Source organism: Chanodichthys erythropterus, chromosome 14 (assembly GCF_024489055.1).
Source record: "Chanodichthys erythropterus isolate Z2021 chromosome 14, ASM2448905v1, whole genome shotgun sequence".
In the NCBI taxonomy this organism is placed as follows: Eukaryota; Metazoa; Chordata; class Actinopteri; order Cypriniformes; family Xenocyprididae; genus Chanodichthys; species Chanodichthys erythropterus.
Window position 1 is genome coordinate 42703748 of NC_090234.1, and position 24954 is coordinate 42728701.

General features: G+C 36.7%; 2 protein-coding genes and 1 long non-coding RNA gene across 4 annotated transcripts in view; 1 reads left to right on the forward strand and 2 right to left on the reverse strand.

The window, feature by feature from the left end:
- The window catches only part of LOC137035458 (uncharacterized), a 25384-nt gene extending 20365 nt beyond the window's left edge, over positions 1–5019 (forward strand). The window contains exon 3 of the long non-coding RNA XR_010897078.1: positions 2872–5019. This is a non-coding gene — a long non-coding RNA (uncharacterized lncRNA). The remainder of the gene's footprint in view (positions 1–2871) is intronic.
- Positions 5020–6132: 1113 nt separating this feature from the next.
- On the reverse strand, positions 6133–21516 carry lrrc58b (leucine rich repeat containing 58b). Its single transcript, XM_067408749.1, has 4 exons — positions 20631–21516; positions 12053–12181; positions 10140–10417; positions 6133–7593 (listed from the first exon to the last, which is right to left on the reverse strand). The coding sequence occupies exons 1-4, from the start codon at positions 21083–21085 to the stop codon at positions 7400–7402; spliced, it is 1056 nt and encodes a 351-aa protein (XP_067264850.1). The 5' UTR covers positions 21086–21516; the 3' UTR covers positions 6133–7399.
- Positions 21517–22957: 1441 nt separating this feature from the next.
- The window catches only part of fstl1b (follistatin-like 1b), a 60238-nt gene continuing 58241 nt past the window's right edge, over positions 22958–24954 (reverse strand). For both annotated transcript variants that reach the window (XM_067408751.1, XM_067408750.1), the window contains exon 11: positions 22958–24460. In XM_067408751.1, the coding sequence (XP_067264852.1) occupies positions 24419–24460 (42 nt within the window). In that variant the 3' untranslated portion in view covers positions 22958–24418. The remainder of the gene's footprint in view (positions 24461–24954) is intronic.

Sequence of the window (24954 nt, forward strand, 5' to 3'; positions counted from 1 at the left end):
CAGAGGAATAGCATTGGAAAAAGAAGGCTTACTATCAGGCCGGAGCTTTAGGACCTGCTTTAAAATTATAAAAGCTTTCCAGTGCTGGAGAAACCGAAACGGGAAGGCCTGAAAACTGATGCAGAGGTTGTGTTGTTTTTGCTCCATACGTGAGTAATATTGGTTTTGCCATGTTTCACAGAAACAAGATATGCTGTGGTTCTAGTGTTAGCTTAAAGGATTAGTTCACTTTTAAATAAACTTTTCCTGATAATTTACTCACCCCCATGTCATCCAAGATGTCCATGTCTTTCTTTCTTCAGTCGAAAAGAAATTTAAGTTTTTGATGAAAACATTCCAGGATTATTCTCCATATAGTAGACTTCAATGGGCACCAGACAGTTGAAGGTCAAAATTAGTTTCACTGCAGCTTCAAATTGTTCAGAACAATCCCAGATGAGAAATAAGGGTCTTATCTAGAGAAAACATTGCTCATTTTCTGAAAAAAATTGAAAATTATGTAAGTTTTAACTAGAAATGTTCATCTTGAACTAGCTCTTCATCTTCTTCTCTATTTGAATTCCAGCAGTGTAGATGCTGCTAAGCGTAATACTGCCCTCCACAGGCCAAAGTTTGAATTAATTTTTATATGCAATATGCTAGTTCAATAGTATATAACAATTAGTTCAAACGTTGTCCTGTGGAGGGAAGTAATACACTTAGCAGTTTCTACACTGCTGGAGTTCTAATAGAGTAGAAGAAGAAGAAAGCTAGTTCAAGATGAGCATTTAAGGTTAAAACTTACATAATTTTCAATTTTTTTTTCAGAAAATGAGCACTGGTTTCACTAGATAAGACCCTTATTTCTCATCTGGGACCGTGTTGAACAGTTTGAAGCTGCAGTGAAACTAATTATGATTGGTTCAATTGTTTGGTGCCCATTCAAGTCTACTATAAGGAGAAAAATCCTGGAATGTTTTCATCAAAAACTTTAATTTCTTTTTGACTGAAGAAAGAAAGACATGAACATCTTGGATGATATGGGGGTGAGTAAATTATCAGGAAAAGTTTATTTAAAAGTGGACTAATCCTTTAAGTAACTGGACAGTTTTGAGTGGCATTAGCTATTAGCACATTTTGGGATATTGCATAAAAATGCTCGATGGAAACGCCAAGATGCCCATAAATTCTAATAATCTGAATTAAAAAACATGGGGTGCTCAGCTGGGGTGGATAATTTTTTATCCCAAAAGAAGACGTGTGAATATGGTGGAAACACATTTACTGAATAAATCAACTGTTGCATGACAAAAAAACTCACATGACTTTGCCTCAACAGTGGATGCGATTGGATAACGACTAATCAGCAGACCAAATGCCTGAACCAAAGTCTGTCATCAAAATGATTTGGTTTAATTCCCTCCCAGACGGGATTGCATTTCAACACTAGACATCAGAATGCAAGATAACATGACAGCATATCTTGCATTTTATCTGCAGAATCTGAGATGCACTACACTTAGGATGTAGGAAAAAAGTGCTACAGTGGCTTCCCTGATTGCAGAAACTTTTGTGCCAATTTCCCGGGAAGTGATGTTTTTGTTCTCTTGAACACGTCATAGAAACGCTGCTTTATTCGCAATTTCTTAATGCGATATTCCAATTTTGCGCATGTTAAATTCGCAAATTAGGATGGAAACAGCTATTGTTTGTCTCTAGCTGGCTTAGCTCTTGATTGTATATACCCTTCGCCTACTGTGTACACAAGATTATATACAAGAGTATATCTTCATCTGTGCTTATTTTTCATGAAGCATTATTTTGCTGTCATAAAGAGACATCCACTCTTGCACTGCGTGTTCATTTGTACATTTTAGATGCAGAGCAATGAAGGGAGGGGTGTGTTTGTTTGGGTTGATTTCAAATATCAACAGTGTTTCTTAGAAATTGCTTACTGCACCTTTAAAAGAAATAGACTAGGAATTCAGGGAAAAAAGTCAGAATTGTGCAATATATACTCAAAATTGTGAGAGGTAAAGTCAAAGTGATTAACTTGCAATTCTGAAAAAGTCAGAATTTCAAAATGTTTCTTAAATTCTGAGAAAAAAGTCAGAATTGTGAGATATTAACATAAAATTGTGAAAAAGAAAGTCAAAACTGTGAGATAAAAAGTTAATTACTTTTAATTTTTTTTCAATTTGGTAGTTTCATATTAATAAAAACATACGATTTTTAAAAAAAAAGTAAGCATGAAGGTCCAAAGCTAAATATAACCATTAATAAGCAGATGAAGTATGAAATTATACGAATGAAACCACCAATTCACCAAAATGTAAAATAGTTATAGCATATTTCTAACATGACACACTACAAATCATATTTAAATTGTGGTGCTTCTCAGGGAAAAACTAACAAGCGAAAGACAAACATACAGTGCAACCTGTGTAGTCCAATTCATGAACAAATGACTCTTATAAATCAGTTCTTTTAAATCGGGGTTTTGAATCAGTCTGATGAATTCTTTACTGAAACTATCAGAGGAGCTACAGAATCAACTTATGGCTAATTTACTGAACTGCAAGTTCCTGTATCTTGTCCAAACATAATTATTTCAATGTAGTTTTATGGTAATGTAATGAAGTTTAGTTCTATAAAAAGGGAAATTTAAAAAAAAATAACAAATGCAAAAAAAGTTTTGGTCTCAAGGTCATCTTATCTTGAAATATATGAATACAAAAAGGTTTGGGAATCCCTGTTCTAGCCAGTAAGTCAATAAAGATTTCAAGTACAGTACAATTATGAGCTAATAGATCTTTTGTTCTCTAAACCTTTAGCAAGACATTTAGAGATTTTTCTGAACTCCTGTATGAATATGAATAATTTGCTCTCAAGGTACAAAATCACGGATAAAAGATGGATGAAGAGATAAAGGGTGTGAAAAGAACCATTTAACAAATGGGCAATCTATGGAGAAAGCGACATCTCAGCATTCACAATACTACATTGAGGTGCACTGAAGTGAGGAGAGACACTTTCAGTGTGCTGTCAGTAGGGTGCCATGGGGCTTTGAGCTACTAACAAGTGTTTAAGAAGTGGTCAAACAAACTGCAGGACAAATAACACATCTGTCCCTCAAAACCCATCAAGGATCACAATCCTCACAGAGAGTGAAAGCAAGACAGAATGAAGTGGGGGAAAAAAATAGTGGCATCAATTTGTTACCAGGTCTTTCTCCTTCAAAGAAAGAGTGTCCTGTATAGAGTAAAAACTTTGAATTTGGAAGGTGAAAAGAAAGTCCCTCTGTATTCAGTACCAGTGATGAGATGGCTTTCATATGCAAATGCAGGAACTCAGTCCTGTATGTTCAATGGCCAAATGCTGAATCTCTCTCTGACTGTCTGAACTGACAAACGTCTTGCTAATGGATTCTGAGGGGAATCAATCTTGCCAACTAAAACAAATTTAAATTTCAATGATACCTTGAAAGCACCAAAGGTTTCATTTTTTTTCCACAGAAGAGGTTACAGAAGCGACAGGTAATCACACGGAGCATGTTCAGAAAAGTGCAGGCTTCACTAACATTTACAAAATGTTAGCCAGGAGCAAAAGGACCACATGATCACCATCACAATTTAAACAGATTAAAGAGATTGGAGAACGATGTATGTAAGGACCCTGCACATGACATGCGGAAGATAAAAAGTAGGCATCTACTTTCCAACAACTTATCAATGCATGTGTCAGACACAGATGGAGGCAGATGAGGTAAGTAACAACTTAACAAGTTTGTTGCAGAGTGCAGGTACAGCAGAGTCAACAGGAGAGAGCGGAAGATTCAAGAGATTGGTCGCTTCCTCTGTACCTTCTGCCACCAGAACTCTTGGAACCAGTATCTGGGTTGGGCCGAGTACGCACAGAACTCCCTGCGCCATTTGACCACTGGACTAACACCTTTCCAGTGCGTGCTCGGTTACCAACCCCCACTGTTCCCCTGGTCTGGGGAACCATCGGACGTACCATCTGCGGATTACTGGTTCCGAGAGAGCGAGAGGGTCTGGGACTCAGCACATCACCAGCTTCAATGTGCTCTTTGTAGACGCAGGATGACTGCGGACCTCCGTCATTCAGAAGCCCCAGCATACCAACCTGGACAGAAGGTCTGGTTGTCCACCAGGGATAGCTGCATGCACCTACCATGCCGTAAGCTGAGTCCCAGGTTCATTGGCCCATTCACCATCATCGAGCAGGTCAACCCAGTCACCTACAAGCTTCAACTGCCACCTGAGTATCGCATTCACCCCACATTCCATGTGTCACTATTAAAACCTCATCACCCTTCTGTTCCTCTATCCACAGAGCCTGGTGTACCCGAAGCCAAGCCCCCCCCCTTCCACTCATACTGGACGACGGAGCTGCATACGAGGTGCGAGAGATCCTGGACTCCCGGCGTAGTGGTGGGCAGCTCGAATACCTCGTGGACTGAGAAGGCTATGGCCCTGAGGAACGTTCCTGGGTTCCACATAACGATATCTTAGATCCCAACCTTGCTTCCACTCGACCATCCCAACAGACCTGCCCCTCGTGGAAGAGGAAGACCACCACGACGTCGGGGTCCTTGGCCCTCAGGAGCGGGGCGTACTGGAGGAGGGGGGTACTGTCACAGACACACCAGGCTCCAGCACCATCCAATCACAGCGCGCACCCTCTCCCGAATACTAATCACCGTCACCTGCACCTCATCAACCTCATCATCACCAGCGCTTTAAAAGACACTCTCACACACACAGTCACTTCGGTCTCGTTCGCATTAAGGATACTTACCTCCATGACTCCTGTTGATACTTAACTGTCTCCTGTGTCTCTGAACTCCCTCCTGTGTTCCTGTTCTGTGTGAGTGCCGTCTGCCAGCAACTCCTCCTGATCATCTTCTCCGTCAACCTGCAAGTTACAAGGACAGTATCATTCACTATTCTATCTGCTCTCTGCATCTCAACCATTGCTTACTCACCTTACTGCACTATTACCTCTGCTTGTGTTCAATAAAGACCATCTTCTGCTGTATTCCGTCTCCGACTGGTACATATTGTAACAGATGGCAGGACAGGTGTGGTGACTGAATCTGTGACAGCATGACACGCTTTACCAATTTGTTCCCTCATTTTAGTTAAATTGTTGCCACATTGTAATACTTTTAGTTTGAGAGAAACATTAAAATTGAACAAATTGAAAAGTCATGGGAACAAATTAGGTTCAAATTTATCAATTCGGTTCCTTAAATTAAATTTGCTATGAGGTCAAGTTAAGTCACCTTTATTTATATAGTACTTTATTGTTTCAAAGCAGCTTTACAGTAATAACAGGAAAATGATTCAATAATGCAAAAAGTTTGTTTTGACTGTACAGTAGCTCTAAAGAAAATAGTGTCATTGTTCATCTGAAGTCAAACATCTGTAAAGATCATTATTAAATTACTTAATCTATAAAGCAGCTCTGCAGAAAACAGTGATTTCATTATTCAGCTCACTTCAGTTGTCATCCAATAGTGTCAGTGCAGTCAAATCAATAATATTGTAGAATATTAAGTGTCCCCAACTAAGCAAGCCAGAGGCAACAGTGGCAAGGAGGTATAAATCACAAATATGTATCAAAATATGATACAGAATTTGATATCATTTGACCAGAGCATGTTCACTAAGAATAACAATGGAAGAGCAGTGAAGTGGAATGCAAAAACACATTCTGTGTGAACTTTGCGAGAAGCCTCAAATCAAGCCACACGCCCAAAGATTGTTGGGGGTAGCAAATCAGGCCCAAAATCGGGCTTAAAGGATTAGTTCACCCCAAAATGAAAATGCTGTCATTAATTACTTATCCTCATGTATTTCCATATCCATAAGACATTTGTTCATCTTCGGAATACAAATTAAGATATTTTTGATGAAATCTGAGAGGTATATGACTCGTCCATAGACAGCAATATAGCCACCACTTTCAGGGTCTAGAAAGGTACTAAAGACAGCATTAAACAGTCGATGTGACTACAGTGGTTCAACCTTCATTTTATGACGCAACGAGAATATAGGTTTTTTTTGTCATTCTGTGGGTCCCTGGCCAGAGTTGAGAGCCACTGCTGTAGACTGACAATTTCCCTTGCTTTATATGACATTTGCCACTTCTCCAGTAAATGTATTGCTTTACAAACCTAGTTTATGCAAGCTCTAGCCTTTTTTTCTTTTTCAGAAAACATATATTAATTTGAAAAAAATAAATAAAAAGTGACCGATACACAAATTAATCCTTTTTTATTATAGTACTCTACATAAGAAATGCAAATACATGTTTATAAACCATTAGAGGAGTGAAAGTAATTCAAATCGACCTTCATCATCTTAAATAAAATACATTCTATCTTGTCAATGATATATAGAAAATATCATAAAAGATCATTTAATATAAAAGCCTTATACATGAATTTTAAAACTCTGTGAAATAACAATTGCATTAGGTATTTGCATAGTAAATATTGGTTAGGCCTAAGCATGTAAGACACATTTGAAGAAACTAAAGATAAGTAATTGTAAAAACAGAAAGTGTTAAAGTCATATTTAAAAAGAAATGCCAGAAACGCTTCACAATTTTGTCCATTGGCTCTGTAACAATGTCATATTTTTCCTATTGATGCAAAACTGGTCTACATGAAGAATAAACCTTCAAAACAAGGTGAGTGGTGACCTTTGTCACCCTTTATCTCAAGATTTCAAGCATTGCCCCAGTTTTTGAATGCAACCGCAAGGTATTCAATACAAAAATGAAACCTTAAAGGATAGGTTTTGCAGACATTTAAGCGTATGTTTGTGAAGATGTGTAGCACTGTTTGACAGTGAGGTCTGCAGGCCACTGTGATAGACCACAATTACAAACACGAAGAAAACAATCAAATACTTCTAAACCTCTCACAAACCCCAAAAGAAAATATTATCAATGTTTATTTTTTCTTAATTCACAGTAAATCTTTGTGCGTAATGTGTAAAATTTGAGTTAGCGCTCTCCTGTGATTGACAAAGCAAACTAATGTATTGTCAAGCAAAAGATATGTGTACCTAAACTGCATCTTATACGTATTACGAAAGTGCAAGAGCTAAACAGATTGATGACCAAAGCAACTTAGTTAATATAACAATTTATAAAACAACTTTTCTGAACCGCCAGTGTTTTTGATTTTGCCTTTGCTAGGCCTTTGTAAGAGAAACTATCTGCAGATGTCTTTCCCAGAATGCTGCAGGATTCCATTTGCTCAATCACTTGGCAACAAGATTTGGCTTCAGCTGAGAGGTTTTCAGGCCAGCTGGCTGTAAAGTTCAATGTTCTTGCCGATAACACTGTAAGCCAGAGAGAAGAGACGTGTGCGGGGTGAGCAAGGTTATCCCAGCAGAACTCTTTGAAGGCGATCGGCGGGCACGCTGTTGTCATCATCCGAGTCAGCATCGCTCTGAGGGTTGGAGCTGCAGGGAGAGGTGCATTCTGGGGAGCACAGGTAGTGCATCAAGGGCAGGCGATACTTTCCGCAGAAATCCACAAACTTGATGTGACGAACACACGAGTCGAAGTAAACGCCTGGGAATGAGGTGGTGAGATATACTGTGGTTAGAAAACAATTTTACATTGCCTAAAAAGATCCAATATGATTTAAAGGGATAGTTCTGTCATCAATTACTCTCATGTCCTTCCAAACCTCCTTTTGTTCACAAATGAAGATACTTTTTAAGGCATGACACCACAGGTGAATTGAGTAAACATTTTAACTAACAGATTTCACCATACTTTCCCCATTTGAATTATCACAGTACATTACGACAATTGTTTTGTAAGTTTTCTGAAATGTTTTGATTAAATATGACAATGATCCATTATTTAACCCTTTCAATTATTGCGATAGCAATTACGTTTGTTCCCGTTTGACCAGCAGATGGAGAAGAACTTCATACAAGTTGAAAATTGCACGACTTTGTTATCAGAACAGTAGGACATGATTCCATCAAAGATCTGGTGGAGGTACAACTCTGTGGAAACCCAACCCAACTATGTAGAAAGTACTCCCCCCATTCTATCAGAGTACATCAATTTACCCCTATGAGCTGATAATTCTGATTATGTTCAAAATGGACACATTTCTACTGTAGCTCTCCTCTCTAAGAAAACCTCAGACTGAAATCTACATTGATCTACTGATGTTTTCAGATATGGAAAAAAACTAATCAGATGTTTTCAATCTCATCTGAAATGAGCAGCGTTGTTGGTAACGCAATACAAGTAACATGCATTACATAATCAGATTACTTTTTTGATGAAACGAGTAAAGCATTACAAGTAAAATGCATTACACAATCAGATTACTTTTTTGATGTTATAAGTAAAGTAAGGCATTACAAGTGATATGCATTACATAATCAGATTACTTTTTTGATGTTACGAGTAAAAGCATTACAAGTAACATCCATTACATAATCAGATTACTTTTTTTGATGTTACAAGTAAGGCATTACAAATGACATGCATTATGTAATCAGATTACTTTTTTGGTGTTACAAGTAAATTAAGGCATTACAAGTAACATCAATTACATAATCAGATTACTTTTTTGATGTTATAAGTAAAGTAAGGCATTACAAGTGATATGCATTACATAATCAGATTACTTTTTTGATGTTACGAGTAAAAGCATTACAAGTAACATCCATTACATAATCAGATTACTTTTTTTGATGTTACAAGTAAGGCATTACAAATGACATGCATTATGTAATCAGATTACTTTTTTGGTGTTACAAGTAAATTAAGGCATTACAAGTAACATCAATTACATAATCAGATTACTTTTTTGATGTTATGAGTAAAGGCATTACAACTAACATCAATTACACAATCAGATTACTTTTTTGATGTTATAAGTAAAGTAAGGCATTACAAGTGATATGCATTACATAATCAAATTACTTTTTTATGTTACAAGTAAGGCATTATAAATGACATGCATTACATAATCAGATTACTTTTTTGATGTTATGAGTAAAAGCATTACAAGTAACATCCATTACACAATCAGATTACTTTTTTGATGTTATAAGTAAAGTAAGTCATTACAAGTGACATGCATTACATAATCAGATTACTTTTTTGAAGTTACGAGTAAAGGCATTACAACTAACATCAATTACATAATCAGATTACTTTTTTGATGTTACAAGTAAAGGCATTACAAGTAACATCCATTACATAATCAGATTACTTTTTTGAAGTTACGAGTAAAGGCATTACAACTAACATCAATTACATAATCAGATTACTTTTTTGATGTTACAAGTAAAGGCATTACAAGTAACATCCATTACATAATCAGATTACTTTTTTAATGTTATGAGTAAAGTAAAGCATTACAAGTAGCGTGAATTACATAACGTGAATTGATGCACTAGTGTCCAATGCAGTGGTTGTTCAAAACCCATGTATAGGCAAGATATGGCTTTTCAAATAGCTATCAACTGTAGTGACCTCTATATGTGAAAGGGTTAATTAAATATGCTCTAATTTGCATACATTTCTAGAACAGATTCTATCAAAGAATAAAAATAATAAAAAAAATAGCAAGATGCTTTATATATATATATATATATATATATATATATTTATATATATATATATATATATATATATATATATATATATATATATATATATATATATATATATATTTATATAGTGTATAAAATAGCCCAAAATCTCAAAATTGACCAGTGCCTGAAAAAACAAATGTTTTGCCTGTATGAATAAAAGCCTAAATTAAATCTGATTATCATTCAAAGGGATTCGGCTCTGTGCAATTCATATGAATTACTTTTTTTTTAATGATCTTTATTGACTTTTTGAAGGTTGCATGGACAATGGAGGAACAAAAATGATGAAAGAATATTAAAAATTCTTCATTTGTGTTCTGAAGATGAATGAAAGTCATACAGGTTTGGAACAACATGAAAGTGAGTAAATGATGACAGAATGAGTGCACATTCTTCTATATACATGACTTTCATTGATTGTGAACTCTCTAGACATTTTTAACTTATATCTATATCTAACTTGTCTTTATATCATTTTTCTTCTCCCACCTGCACACTTGGGGTTGGGGCACTTGCTGGCCATGTCTAGGTAGTTGACTAGATGACTTGGGAGGTCTTTATATGAGTACAGAAGGTTCTTGCTTTTGACGGTGCGGCCAGCCAGCTCCAGCAGTGACGGGGGGTCATAAGTCATGTCCTTGACGAAGCGTACGACCAAAGGATTTCCACGGAGACTGAGCTCCTGAAGTTGTACCAGGCTCAGGATCTCTCTCGGAAGATACGTCAGCAAGTTATTATGCAGACTAAGAGAGCGCAGGGAATGGAGCCTGTGAGAGTGAAAGGAAAAGCGAGACCGGCAAAAACATTTTTAATACTCATTTTATGATTACTACTAGTATACTACTGTAATATACACTCACTGGCCATTTATTTAGGTAAACCTGTTCAACTGCTCGTTAACACAAATATCTAATCAGTCAATCACATGGCAGCAACTCAATGCATTTAGGCATGTAGACATGGTCAAGATGATCTGCAGAAGTTCAAAATGAGGATCAGAATAGAGAAGAAAGGTGATTTAAGTGACTTTGAACATGGCATGGTTGTTGGTGCCAGATGGGCTGGTCTAAGTATTTCAGAAACAACTGATCTACTGGGAATTTCATGCACAATCATCTCTAGGGTTTACAGAGAATGGTCAGAAATTGGATAATATCCAGTGAGAAGCAGTTCTTTGGCTGAAAATGTCTCGCCAGAGGTCAGAGGAGAATGGCCAGACTGGTTCGAGCTGATAGAAAGGCAACAGTAACTCAAATAACTACTTGTTATAATGAGGCCTGCAGAAGAGCATCAATATAGTATTATAAAAATGTTAACATCTGTTGAGTCTTGATTTCTGCTGCAAAATTCATATGGAAGGGTCAGAATTTGGCATAAACATCATGAAAGCATGGATCCATCTTGCCTTGTATCAATGATTTAGGCTGCTGCTGGTGCTGTAATGGTGTGAGGGATATTTTCCCTTACTTTGGGCCCCTTAGTACCAATTGAGCATCATTTAAATGCCACAACCTCCCTGAGTATTGTTGCTGACCATGCCCATCCCTTTATGAACAGACAATTAAAGGCCCCGTATACTTCAAACGAAATCGAAGAACGAACTGATGTGACGTCATTTCGAACAAAATAAGGCCAAAACGAAGTTCGTTTTGTGTTCTTTTTGGAAGTTCGAAACGGCTTGCCAAAGCGAACTTTCAGGAAAAGTGAACACACTGGATAGTCGCTTTATAGTACAAAATGAAGTGCTTCTGATAAAATGAGGCACTGACACAGTTTTTCATGTTTGATACTGTAAAGCTGCTTGATTTTATGCAATCTAATAAATAAAGTGCTATATGAAGACGTGACGTGATGGAGTGCTAATTTGCAGAGCTTGTGCTAACATACCCATGTTGTTATGATCAGATACTTTTCTTATGCTTAATAATAAATGCTTGCTGTTTTCTCATTTTTGTTGTGTTTATTTTGTTACTGAGAAGAAAGTGCACGGCACATATTTACATATTCATATAACCGTCGATCTCAGCAGTGTGGGCGGCGTCAGATATTCGTTAACAGTGTATCGCTGGTCATGCATTTTCGAACTTCGTTTTACCCCTAAACGAAGAACGAAAAAGAACTTTGTTTGAAGTATACCGGAGCCTTAAGGCTGTTCTGAAGGCAAAAAGAACTCCAACCTGGTACTAGCAAGGTGTACCCAATAAAGTGGCCCGTTAGTGTATATAATAATATAATTGTGGTACAATATACCAGTAGAATAATAATGGTAATAATGTTTTTTTTTTTTTTTTTGTCATATCCAATTATGTTTTCTTTATGATATATTAATATAATAATAAAAAAATAATAAAATCTGCACAAGCATTGTTAGCAAGCATTTGCATTGCACATCTAAGACTTACCTGTTGAGTGTAGGTGGGACACTCTGGATGCGATTATCACACAGAACTAGGTAAGTGAGGCAGGGCAAGTTAGCTAGTTCAGCAGGGATGGAGGAGATCTGGTTACCACCCAGATACAACAGCTCTAAGCTAGAGAGAGAGAAAGAACGGTTGTGAAGCAAAAATCGATGTCAAAATGGTGACAAAGTGACTAAGAACTTAGTAATACATGGCAGTTTGTTATTGGAATCTGGCATGGGAAAATAAAGTGATGCAGGTGAAACAGACACTCTAGAACCCTAAAAACATAAAATTATTTCATCCAGTTGAATAGGATGAATCCTTTTTTCTTTATTTCATCAATACTAGGAAATCAAGAGAATGCACATTAAGGCAACTTTTTGAATCCAAGGCCTCCCTTTATCTAATACAAATTTGAATGCTCTCCTATCTAAACTATTTATGTACCTCTGGTATTTCTGTTGTAATGAAAAAAAAAAAAAACTTATTTTAATGTTTCTTTAGCATTTTAATTAAGATTAGGTTAATATAACTTAATTTAAATTATTTGAAAACTTGTAAGTTTGGCCCCCTGGAAGTTTTCTGATGCCCTCTAGTGGGGCCCAACTCCCTGCATTAAAGTATATTGAAAAGCAACAGGAAGTCTTCACTGAGCAAACACAGACGTGCGAGAGAAAAAAATAGATCACAGTAAACATGCAAAGTTTGGTTATGAGGAAATCACCCTAACTTCAGCTGTTCTAAGATCAATGTTATACAGATCAATGTTTCATGATAACGAAGATATTCAGCAAACATCCCTTTTGTTGCATAACAAACACTTGTGTCCTGCACACACATCCAGTGCTTCATGGGATGACTAGTTTAAAGGAATAGTTCACCCAAAAGTGAGAATTCTGTCAACATTTACTCACCCTCAAGCTGTTCTAAACCTGTATGAATTTCTGTCTTCTGCTGAACACAAAGATATTTTGAAGAATGTCGGTAACCAAACAATTGATGGGCCCCACTGACCCCCATACTATGGAAGTCAATGGGGCCCATCAAAAGTTCAGTTACCGTCAGTCTTCAAAATATCCCTATTTGGAACACAGTCTTGTACCTTGGTCTATTTGCCTTGAATTAAAGTTTGTAATGTTGTGATTCATCTCAGAGCCAGCTCATTTAGTTCAAGGCCCTGATATACTTCAATAAAACTGAAAAACAAGATGGTGTGACTTAATTTAGAACAAAATCGGGTGAAAATATAGTTCTAGACATGAAAGAGTATAAAAATTTAATATAACGATTATAGTGTATAAATTGATTACGGATTTTAAAATGTGCTGTGTTCACAAATTCAGTCAGATTTTTGCATTGGTCTGAACGAAAATGGCAGACAGAATGAATGAAAATGTAACTCCACTCTCTGACAGTAGGTGGCGAGAGTGAAATAAAGCTGTTTATCCTGTGATCTACGCTACAGGCTGCGCGTGCGGGAAGCTAACTTTGCTTAATGCTGTACAGTATTTATGTTTTTCAAATACTCTGTAATCAAATACAGTTTTAATGATAATTAAAAAATGAAACTGTAATGCTAAACTTCATGAATTTTATAGTCGAACCGGTAACCGTTTCATCCCTATGAAGTTTGTTTGGGGAGTTTGAAGGTGAACTTTCCAGAAAAGTGTACATTTAGGTAAACGCCTTTGAACTACTATTGGTCGCGGCGATTATGTAATAGGTTGTATTGTGCTCTGAGGCTCCACCCTCTTTGATTTGGAAGTCTTCTCTGGTTCATTTCTTCTGTTCAGTTTGTTGAGGTCATGTGTCCACATGAACATACTGGAGAGTTGCTTTATAAAAGAAATTGAAGCTGTAATTCTAACTGAAAGTGACACTGGCACTGTTTTTTAGTATTACTGTAAGGGGGCGTTCACACACAAAACATTTATCCATTCCAATGCGCTACTTTTCCATTGTTTTTCTAAGTAAACAAGCTAGACATACGTGTATTACCTTTGTGCTCATGTCTTGCATCTTTTGCAGCGTCTTGCGCATGACACAGCATTCAAAAAACGCGTCTTGAAATCTTTTTCCCAATTCCACTGCCCGCCTCTCGCATTTTTCAAAGCGTTTTTTCTCGTTCTGTGTGAACGAGCCCTAAAGCTTCTTGCTTTTAAGCAATCTATTGTATTTAGTGCGAAATAAATAAATGCGATGTTATGTGTCTGGAGTGCCGAATTGCAGAGCACATTTCCACATCGCTATAATATTATAAAGCGACGAGAATATTTTTGGAGCGCCAAAAAAACTAAATAATGACTTATAAAGTGGTGGCCGATTTCAAAACACTGCTTCAGGAAGATTCGGAGCACAAATGAATCAGTGTATCGAATCATGATTCAGATCGCGTGTCAAACTGCCAACGGCTGAAATCACATGACTTTGGTGCTCTGAACAGCTGATTCGATTCACTGATTCATTTATGCTCCGATGCTTCATGAAGCAGTGTTTTGAAATCAGCCATCACTATAGAAGTCGTTATTTTGTTTTTTTTGGTTGCTCGTAAAAATATTCTCGTCGCTTTATAATATTAATATTGAACATTTTAGTTTTTAGTACATTAATGGATCTTGAGAGAGGAAATGTCATTGCTCTGTATGGAGGCCTCACGGAGCCATCGGATTTCAACTAAAATATCTTAATTTGTGTTACGAAGAATAACGAAGGTCTTACGGGTGTGAAATGGCATGAGGGTAAGTAATAAATGATTTTTGGGTGAACTAACGCTTTAACTTTATTTTTTCAATGCTCAATGCTCAAATTGGGATGTTCACTAACAGTATACCTCGCTCAGGTATTTCAAACTTGTTTTTACCCGAAGAACTAAAAATAACTTTGCTGTGAGTATATCAGGGCCTCTAGAATCGTTATTGAAGACGTTTTCAAACCCCCTGGAGAAAAGGAATTCTTCCTCTGCTGGGGACAAAGAATGAGACAATGAGAAACAAGGAGCGAGTGAGAGAACTTCTACCATTTTACCCTACTTGGCACTTTCTCCATTTGTTGTACTCCCTGAAGAGAGGCATTCATTTCTTCATTCCCTTCGCCAACCCATCTCAGCTTAGTCTCTACAATTACCACAGCAGGCAGAGATAGCAAAGGGAAAAGAGGCCCAGATCTCTCAAAAAGGACCAACCCTGTGTGTAATGTGGGACAACAGGGCACATCTCTTTATGATGGGATGGCTCGCAGCCAAGTCGGCCTCAGCAGACTCACGTCTCCAGCACAGCTCTACTGAGGCCACATGGCATACTGATCCTGTGGCCTGCAGCTCTACTCCTGAGAGCTTCCTATTCACACTCACTGTGAACCAAAGCCCAAATGAGATACTATTCTGTGGTGAACTGAGAAGCACTTCTCTGTCATGACATGACGGCTGGATTTCAATATAACCAGATTATAATTGTACAAGTGCAAAAGCTCACCAAGGCTGCATTTATTTGATTGGAAGTGCAGTAAAACTACAATATTGTGAAATATTAATACAATTTAAAATAACTGTTTCTGATTTTAATTTATTCCTGTGTCGCAAAGATGAATTTTCAGCTTCATTACTCCAGTCTTCAGTGTCACATGATCCTTCAGAAATCATTTTAATAAACAGGCCCAAACTACAGGTAGACTGTATGATGTTTGTCTACAGTTTGCCATATCAGTCATTGCCAAAATCAGTTAATAACGTACCGTAATCATCAACTACTGAGCTGGTCCTTGACATTACGAAAGGTGTTTATTAATATGCACGTGACATGACTAATAATTAAGACAACACTGATAAGGTTCAGAATTAACTTGACAGCTTAAGGAAGCAGGTATTCGGTAAACAAACATTAGGCAGAGAAATGCATCTGCTAACTTGTAAAGAGTGCGACAGCCTACTTCCCATTCACTTTCTCCATAGGGAAAATTCTTCAGTAAACACTTCTGACTAACCAAACTAGGTCCAAGATGAATCACACAAAAAATTGCATTTTTATTTTATTTTGGAATAAACTAATCATCATTTTTGAGTGATATTTTATATAGAAATTATAATATAATCTAAAATATTGACTATACAGTCAGTATCACAATATAGCCAAATATATTTATGCAAACATACAGTAAATATATATATATAATATATATATATATATACACACTGTATGTTTGCATAAATATATTTGGCTATTGTGCCCTCCAAAAGTTTGGAAACGCTCTAGAAAATTTATACATAGAAAAAAACTTAAATTTTCGATTCATCAAAATATCCACCATTAGCAGCTATCTGACCTACACTGGGTTCTAATTGGTTCATTGTATTCTAAACTTAACTGACAATCAATTGTTGAAGCTATTAAGGTGTGCTGACCCAAAAATCTTTTACAAAAAAAAAAGGATTTATGCTGATATCGTCCAAAAACACACTTTGCCAGGGGTGTTTCCAAACTTTTGGAGGGCAGTGTATATGTTTGCATAAATATATTTTAATATAGATTTTCACAATTACTGTGGTTCTCATTTACATGGTAACAGTGGCTTCTCAGTGGATTTTTTAAATTAAGTTGAAAACACTGACTTTGTGTGTCAATATATCAGAATGGTAATGCGTTTTATGTATTGCTCTCTACAACATCAGACACATAACGGTCATTAATATGATTAGCCTTTTGCTTGATGGTATCAAACAGCTAATAATGTGATGCTAATGTTAGACAAATCATGTTTCTGTTTGCCATCTCAGAGTCAGATAGCTGCCTTCTAAAAATCAACATCCTTAGAAACTGTTTAAAAAACTCAGAACGTCAGTGGAGAAAGGCATTTAGTTCATCATAACATTGTAATAATATACATCATATTCATAATTCACCCGCTATATTGCTAAATGTACCCAATTTTTCATATCAACAGAAAAATATAGGATAATCTGGCTTCTCTTGAGACTCCCCTGCATCAGAGCATAATAATGAAATGCTAAAGCCCGCCCGCAGATTGCTGGAATTGATGACAAGGTAGTTTGTGACCTAAGAATCTCCAACGATTTTAAATCCACGTTTTTGAGACTGTCTATTTTTCACTGCAGTGTTAAGGAGAAAATACTCAGCAATGGTGTTGACTTATGAATTTGCACATGGTTTGTCTTAAAGCATATTAAAAACACCATATACTGTATATAAACAACATTAATAACTTGATTTTCACCACAGGGGGTCTTTAAATTCTGTTACATGTAATTGTGAAATTAAATATTTATCATTTTTTCAACTTCTCTGCATACTAGCTTAGCATACCGTTAGCCAGCTAGCTTATTAAATCTCTCATTTCCTGTAATCATTTGGTAAGAAAATGCAAATACAATATGAAACAATAAACTTTTTATATACCCAGAATACAATCCCCTGTTGTACAATAAAGCAGGCTACAGTAGTGCTAAAGCACAGTAGCAGAGAACTGACAGCATACAAGCTAGGCTCACACAGCTATCCCCTGGGTCCTAGTGCGAACCTCTTTGTGTGGAGGGACCCGATTGTTCATGACACCCAATTGTTGAGTTCAGTTGGCTCTTTGACAGAATTACTGTAAAAGAGCTCGGGAACACTCTAAAGAAGCTGACATATGAAGGGAACAAGGCAAGATAATTGTCAATGACCTCTTTTTTGTACACACTGCACTTTGTTCAGAGCACAAGCTATAAACAGGAAAAAAAAAGCAGCATGACACTTGGCTTTTGGATTACACTTCTAAAGTTGCATCAGCCAGGACATGAGGACTTACTTTGCAACAGTAGTAAAGAATAGCATGTTAAATTCCTAGTTATTTAATAACAAATGGAGCACAGCGTACATGTCATATCATTGTGACAGGCCAATTTCACATTGTTCTACTGTTTTGTTTTATTGAACTTCTTTGGTCCAGCAAAGAAAGCACAGTGTGGGACAGACATCCAGAATAGAAGATTAGAGTCCATGAAAGATGAGTCTTATTCAGGTATAATATGAGAGTATGGTCAGTAAATTATCTGTTTTAACTCAATGACTGATCACAGGTCATATTATTTCAAAAGATAAATTACAGTCATACTTTAGGATGAGTTGGGTAACTCATTCTGGCTTGTGACTCATATCCGGCTTCACGTACCTCTACCTCTTAAAATCCTTGCTGTTGTGTAATCAGCTGCTGTGCCTTTCATAAGTCCATAAGGATACAGTTAGAATATATTCTCACATATTCATTTACATGTGCATTACATGCATTCCGAACAAAAATTCAGTACATGCGCAGTGCCCAGTCTGTTTTATTCCTTGATTACACATCTAAAAGGGAAACTGACATGCCAGTAGAGTTTTTTAAGCAAATATACTTAATGAATATTTAGTCTACTTCACTGACCAGTTTGTAAAATAAACATATGCATGTTTGTATTATGTAAAACATATGTAAACTCATTTTGCATCATGGCATGTGCTCAAGGTATTTTTGAATTTGATTGAATTACATGTTTTGTTTTGTTTTTTTTTCTGATTATCGGATTATTTCAGATCTATACCACCTCTTCCAATCCATTTGAAATTTGTTTCAGATCAAGCTCAGTCAGATCACAGAGGTGTTTACATGAAGGCTTTTCAGTCCAACTGAGCCATTAATACGATTACTGATTATTTGGTTGTATGTAAACATAGCTATTGTTAAATATTACAAATATTAAAATATTATATAACTGCCACAACAAGGATGTGAGCTTACATGTGTGTTGAATCAAATAACTGTTGTTGATCTTAAAGTCCCCATGAAATCAAAATTGACAATACTCTTTTTATAGAATATTGGATTATAAAAGATTTATATATGCAGGTTATTATTATTATTATCATTATTATTATTATTATTATTATTAATTCATGTGCCCTTCTCTGTAATAAAAATAACTTCGCCTCCCTCTTGCTGCATCTCTTCTCTTTTTTGATGCCTTTTTCGGCATCAAGTAAATTTAGCCCTACATTTTTTCTTGTTCGAGAAGCTGTTTCAGTCGGATATACATCACAATAAGGAACTACGGTGGCCCAGTAGTGCACAACACAACGAAATTAAAAAGCTAACATAAGTTCACAACACAAAGAAATCAAGCCACAACACAACGAAATAAAGCCACAACACAAAGAAATCAAGCCACAACACAACGAAATCAAGCCACAACACAACGAAATCAAGCCACAACACAACGGAAACAAGCCACAACACAACGGAAACAAGCCACAACACAAAGAAATCAAGCCACAACACAACGGAAACAAGCCACAACACAACGAAATAAAGCCACAACACAAAGAAATCGAGCCACAACACAACGGAAATGCTCCCGACCACTTGGGGGCTCTCAGAGCTCGGTAATATTCCTTGCCACTGTTCTATAAAGTCGACAGTTTTACAAAAATATCAATACCATGATTAGTTTTAAGTATGTAAGCATTGTATATCGACATGAAATATTAATTAAAAATCAACTACGTTCACAACAGCTTCATCTTTATACCTGTGAATGATTTGACGCAATAACCACGGCGCATGATAAAGGGAACATCCAACAATTCCACCAAGTGGTTAAAACGTATAATTTGTATTCATTACAATGACTTTGTTTAACATTTAAAAACAGACATGTTCAAATTCCAAAGCTTGTTAGTTCCTGTTGGTAAGACTGACAAACTTTGGAATTTGAATATGTCTGTTTTTAAACGTTAAAAGTAATTTTAATGAATACAAATTATACGTTTTAACCACTTGGTGGGATTGGCAGACGTTCCCTTCATCATGCGCCGTGGTATCGCGTCAAATCATTCACACGTATGAAGCTATTTTGCATGTAGGTGATATTGAATTAATATTTCATGTCGATATACGCTCGTTACATACTGTTAAAAATAACTGTGGTATTGATATTACTGCCGACTCTATAGAAGTCAGTGGCAAGGAAAACTAACTTTACCGAGCTCTGTCAGCCCCCTAGTGGTTGGGAGCATTTCCGTTGTGTTGTGGCTTTATTTTGTTGTGTTGTGGCTCGATTTCGTTGTGTTGTGAACTTATGTTTGCCTTTTTAATTTCGTTGTGTTATGCACTACTGGGCCACCGTAAGGAACAACTTTCGCAACATCCATTTCTACACTTACTGATGGTTGTCTTTCCACCTAAAATGATGTAACTTCCTGGAGTGTGACGTCATTACGGGAACATTAAAAGTTAGCACTCAGGGACATGGCAAAAATGCATCCACTAAAGGTAGTGAAATTAATATATCATTTTCATATTTAAAACTAATGAGTTTGAAGTTTCATTCAACATATTAGGATATATAAGATCACGGGAATTAAGTGTTATTATTAGTTTAGTAGCCAAAATCATGAGGTTGATCAGATTAATTTAATTACACCGAGTAACGTTAGACATATTATAAGTGTAAAGAGTAATATGGCAATCCTCCAGCGATTAAACTGCCTCAAACCCTAGTGCTCACTTTGTTTTTAGACAGTCGAGGTGCAGTCAGGTGTTTCTGTATTACCTGGTCAGACTCTCTATCTCTGCTGGGATGCTCTTCAGTCTGTTTCCTCCCAGAGACAGTGACTGTAGTCGCAGAAGCTGCAGACACTGGCTCGGCACCTCCTCGAACCTGTTTCCGCTCAAATTCAACATTTCCAGCTGCAGAGACCCAAACTGTTTTGGTAGGGAGAACTCATTTAAACGATTATTCTTGGCTATGAGGGTTCTGAGTTTGGTCAGTCGGGTAATGTCCTCGCAGATGACCGACAGGGTGTTGTTACTTATATCGAGAAACTCCAGGTTAGAGAATAAACAGATTGATTCCGGCAGAACCGTCATTCGGTTATAACACAGATACAGCTGCTTCGTGTCTTTCCGTCGTTTCTCGCTAACCGTGTCCAAACTCTGATTGTTCAGATTCATTCGGGACAGATCTAAAACACTCTCGGCGCTGCTGGCTCCTTCAAAACCCTCCATTTTATTAGCCGATAACGAAAAACAATTCCCCTTCTTCTGGTTCAAGCTGTTCCAATACTTTGACCGAGTTTACTTCCAACTCCAGGCGCCCCGAACATCCATGTGTAACCTAAATTATCCGGCCTAATGGCAGCATTCACACATTACAGTTATCAAAGACGTTCAGTCTTTAACATTCATGTTTCGGGGCTCTACTGTCGTGTGGCTCCGCCCGACTGCATTAACCCTTTACTAGAACTAGCTAGAGAAAAACTGTACTTTACACGCTTACTACAAACAACTCGAACAAACTCTGTGTTCTCTTCCAGAACTAAATATTGGCATGCAGTCTCTTCTCTTTAGAGTGAATTGAGGAACATTTGTTTTCTTTAGTTTTCAGGGTTCTTCGCTGGTTATGTAACCACAGCTGTTGCTAAGATTTTCTTATGCAAGCAGTCAGTGAGTTTCTTTTGACCATCCATCATCCAATTTCCCGCCTCTTATCCAGGGATATAATTTTCACAACTCATGGCTGTTTATAGCAAACAATTCTACAGCCAAGTCTGTGTACTGGGTGCATAATGCATTTGGTCCAGTTTTATGAAAACAAGTACTGTTTTGTAATTGGTTACCCCCAGAAAGTAGCCTACTAGTGTTGTTATTGTCAGCTAAAACTATTAAAAACTAAAACGTTTTGTTAATTGAAATAAAGCTGAAATAACAGAAAATATAAAATTACACTAAACTCTAACGCTGAAAATAATGAATTGGTTTGAGTTGGACAAACTTAAATTAAAACAGATTAGTTCAGTCAAATTAACTTTCATGAGTATTTAGAACTTTTTTTTCTTTTAAGTTCACAGAACTGATATAGTTTAAGTAAACTGGACTGTTTCATTGTTTTGAGTTTTATGAACTTATTTCTTTTAATTTAGACAAACTTAAGTTTAACTAAAACTGTACTGGGATTTCTATTTCCCAGCATGCTTTTCCCATGACACTCAAAAGGGAGTGTAAATGCTAAAATTAAGTGTTTTATTATTATTATTATTATTTTGTGCAAGATTAATGTTAAGTGGAAGATTTAGTAGTGATTGTTTTGTTATGCTAATTTGTTATGCAACTGATTGCCTCAATTTTTTTGAGTTTTGCCAACTTATTTGTAATATCATTGCGCCTGCTGCACCCATGGTACGGCAGCAAAATTCCTTGATTATTACGCCGCAATGAGAGTATAGTTCCTTAGCCATATCGGCCTAGAAAATCACAACTTTTCATTTTCCGTCGGTATTAGTACACGATGTAACTACAGAAGAGTCAAGTTTTAAATGGGAAAAATATCGAAACTCTTTGGTCATTTTTTTTGAGCGAGATGCTATTGGTCTCATCAGATTCAATTAACTATGCTAAGCTATGCTAAAAGTGGTACCGCCGGACCCGGAGATCGGCTGAATGGATTCAAAAACGGTAAAACTCAACTGTTTAACTCTAGGAGTTGGAAAATGAGCCTATTTTCAAAAAAAAGTGATGTGTTCCTTTAAAATGTTAATTCACCCAAAAATGAAATTTCTGCCATCAAAAATCCACACAATAAACCGTCAGAATATTTGAGACTTAAGATATCAAATGGTCATACTTTTATTTTTATATTATTATTAGCACACAGTACATATCAAATTTTAACCAGAGAAGTAAACATGAATAAAACAGAACAAGGGTTTTTACAATAAAATGTTTTAATTCTGCCCCATTGAATAAAACAATCATACAGACATATAAAAGGCAATTGCTAGGTGTCTACCATAATACTGGAAAATTCATGTGCACTGTGTCCTATATTAGGTGGTTTATACCTACAGAAGAAGCCACTTAACCCATGGCACACTGTTTGTATATATATATAAGGCACTAATTACCACAAAGGATCCGTACTGTTAGTGGAATTACTGGAAATTAAACAAGCTCACACACACACATGCATTTTGCACACACACACACACACACACACACACACACACACACAAACAAATTCTCCCAATTCGGTAGGAATGCAACTACACTACAGAGGCAATAGCGACTCTAATCCTTATTCTGACAGTTATTTTACGTAACAGGTATAAAGTAGTTGCTGGGTCCAGAGTAGTGGTATACCTGGAGGTTTTCGTACAACAATTTAAAACATCCTAAACATCAGGCTTTGGTTTCAGGTCACTCCTTCTGTACTCAGTCCCACCTTGGTGAGCTCAACTGCTTAATTAAACTCCTTTATTTTTTTATGAAACCTGGCTTGTTAGTTCATTTTTATCGATTCAAACCCAGCATCAGAGTGAGACTGAGCACAGTGTGAGAGTTTCAGCATGAACTGCCTCTAGCAACTAACATAAATACAAGCTCAATGCATTTGTGCAGCAGTGTTCTTCTAATCTATGGAGGTGATCTACTCTAATCAAATGACTTTCGATGCAATCGCTCATGGCAGAAAAGGCATGTTTGTCAAGTAATAACATGGTGGGTTTGTTGCCCCATAATGATATTAAAATTCGAAGATATTGTTTGCTCTACTTTACTGAGCCACAATCTGCTTCTAGTGTTTTATGAGCGTATCTACCATCTAAAGCATGAGAGCAAAGCAGCAAAGAGAGGAATACTAACATTAGCACCTTTACGAAAGGTCTCAAGACTATGACTGCCTTCATGATGAGAGTGAAAGAGAGAGAGAGCTTCATTCAAGTCACATTTTCATCTGTCAAGCAAGCTCCTACTAGTGTGTAGTTGTTTTAGCATGACTATCTACCATCTGACTGAGGGTTATCTCTAGTTTTGAAGCTCTGAAGTCACAGTTTGATGGATGAACCCGTGTTGTTTTACTCTCTCAACATCACTCTCGAACCCTTTCTTATTCTTCGTTCTTCTTCTTTTGCCATTGTCTCAATAAAAAAAAAAACATATTTCCACATATAACTGTAGACAGACAAACAAATAAATGGTATAAAGAATAATACATAAAATCAAACAATAGTGAATAAAACAATGGCCCCCATAACAAAGTGCTGAGGCCTCTTCGGCAACGTTTGGAGTGACACAATCAAACAATTTACAGCACTTGAAGACATACAAATGAACATAGAAAATAATGAAAAGCTAATGAAATATGTAGAAAAATGCAACCGTAATGTAAAACACATTAACCAGAGAATAGATGCAGTACGTATAGCAATAAAAGTAATAACCTATTCATTGAAAATGCTGTGATTTTTCCAATAACAGTACATAATTTCAGGAATCCTGATTGTGATCAGTAGGAGAGGAATTTGTCCACATCTTCTCCCTCCTCTTGTCTCTCTCTGTCCTGTTTTAGACCTCCTTTGTGCTGGTCTTCATCTTCTCCACAGTCTCCTGATGGAGGGGAAATTTACAAATCAGTCCATTTGTAGGTTCTGCCACAGGCTAACAAACTGACAGTGACGGCTTTTATTTAACCCTAAATCAAAAAGCAGTTACTAAAATGACATGTAACCGCTTATGAGGAAGGTCACCACCTGCAGTTTACAGCCCTTAAAAAAGTGTATTAGTCAGATAACAAACTAACTCCTCCTTCGAGTTCAACCTGCCTTGACCTGAAGTAGCTAGTTTTTAGATTATTAAGTCAATGATGTCCACACAACAAGACACCACTTACTAATGTATGTCACATTCAACTTCACTTTTCTTGTTTTAAGAGTTAGTGTATGAAGTAGTGTAAGGCTATAAAATGCTCCTTAAATCAGCAAGCTCCTGCTTTTACTGATGGATTCAGTGTGTGTGCCTGTAGTGTATTATGTGAAGTGATAAACACTAAGTAAAAACACATTTGCTGAGCGCTTCCTATTTAAGGAGCTCTCTTGGCATTA

Excerpts from the sequence above, each read along its gene's own strand:
- lrrc58b (XM_067408749.1), bottom strand. The coding sequence starts at position 21,085 with ATGGAGGGTTTTGAAGGAGCCAGCAGCGCCGAGAGTGTTTTAGATCTG. Across the intron at positions 12,182-20,630 it reads GAGATAGAGAGTCTGACCAG|CTTAGAGCTGTTGTATCTGG; the intron begins GTAATACAGAAA and ends CTCTCTCTCTAG. Across the intron at positions 7,594-10,139 it reads CCCCAACCCCAAGTGTGCAG|GCGTTTACTTCGACTCGTGT; the intron begins GTGGGAGAAGAA and ends CCTCATTCCCAG.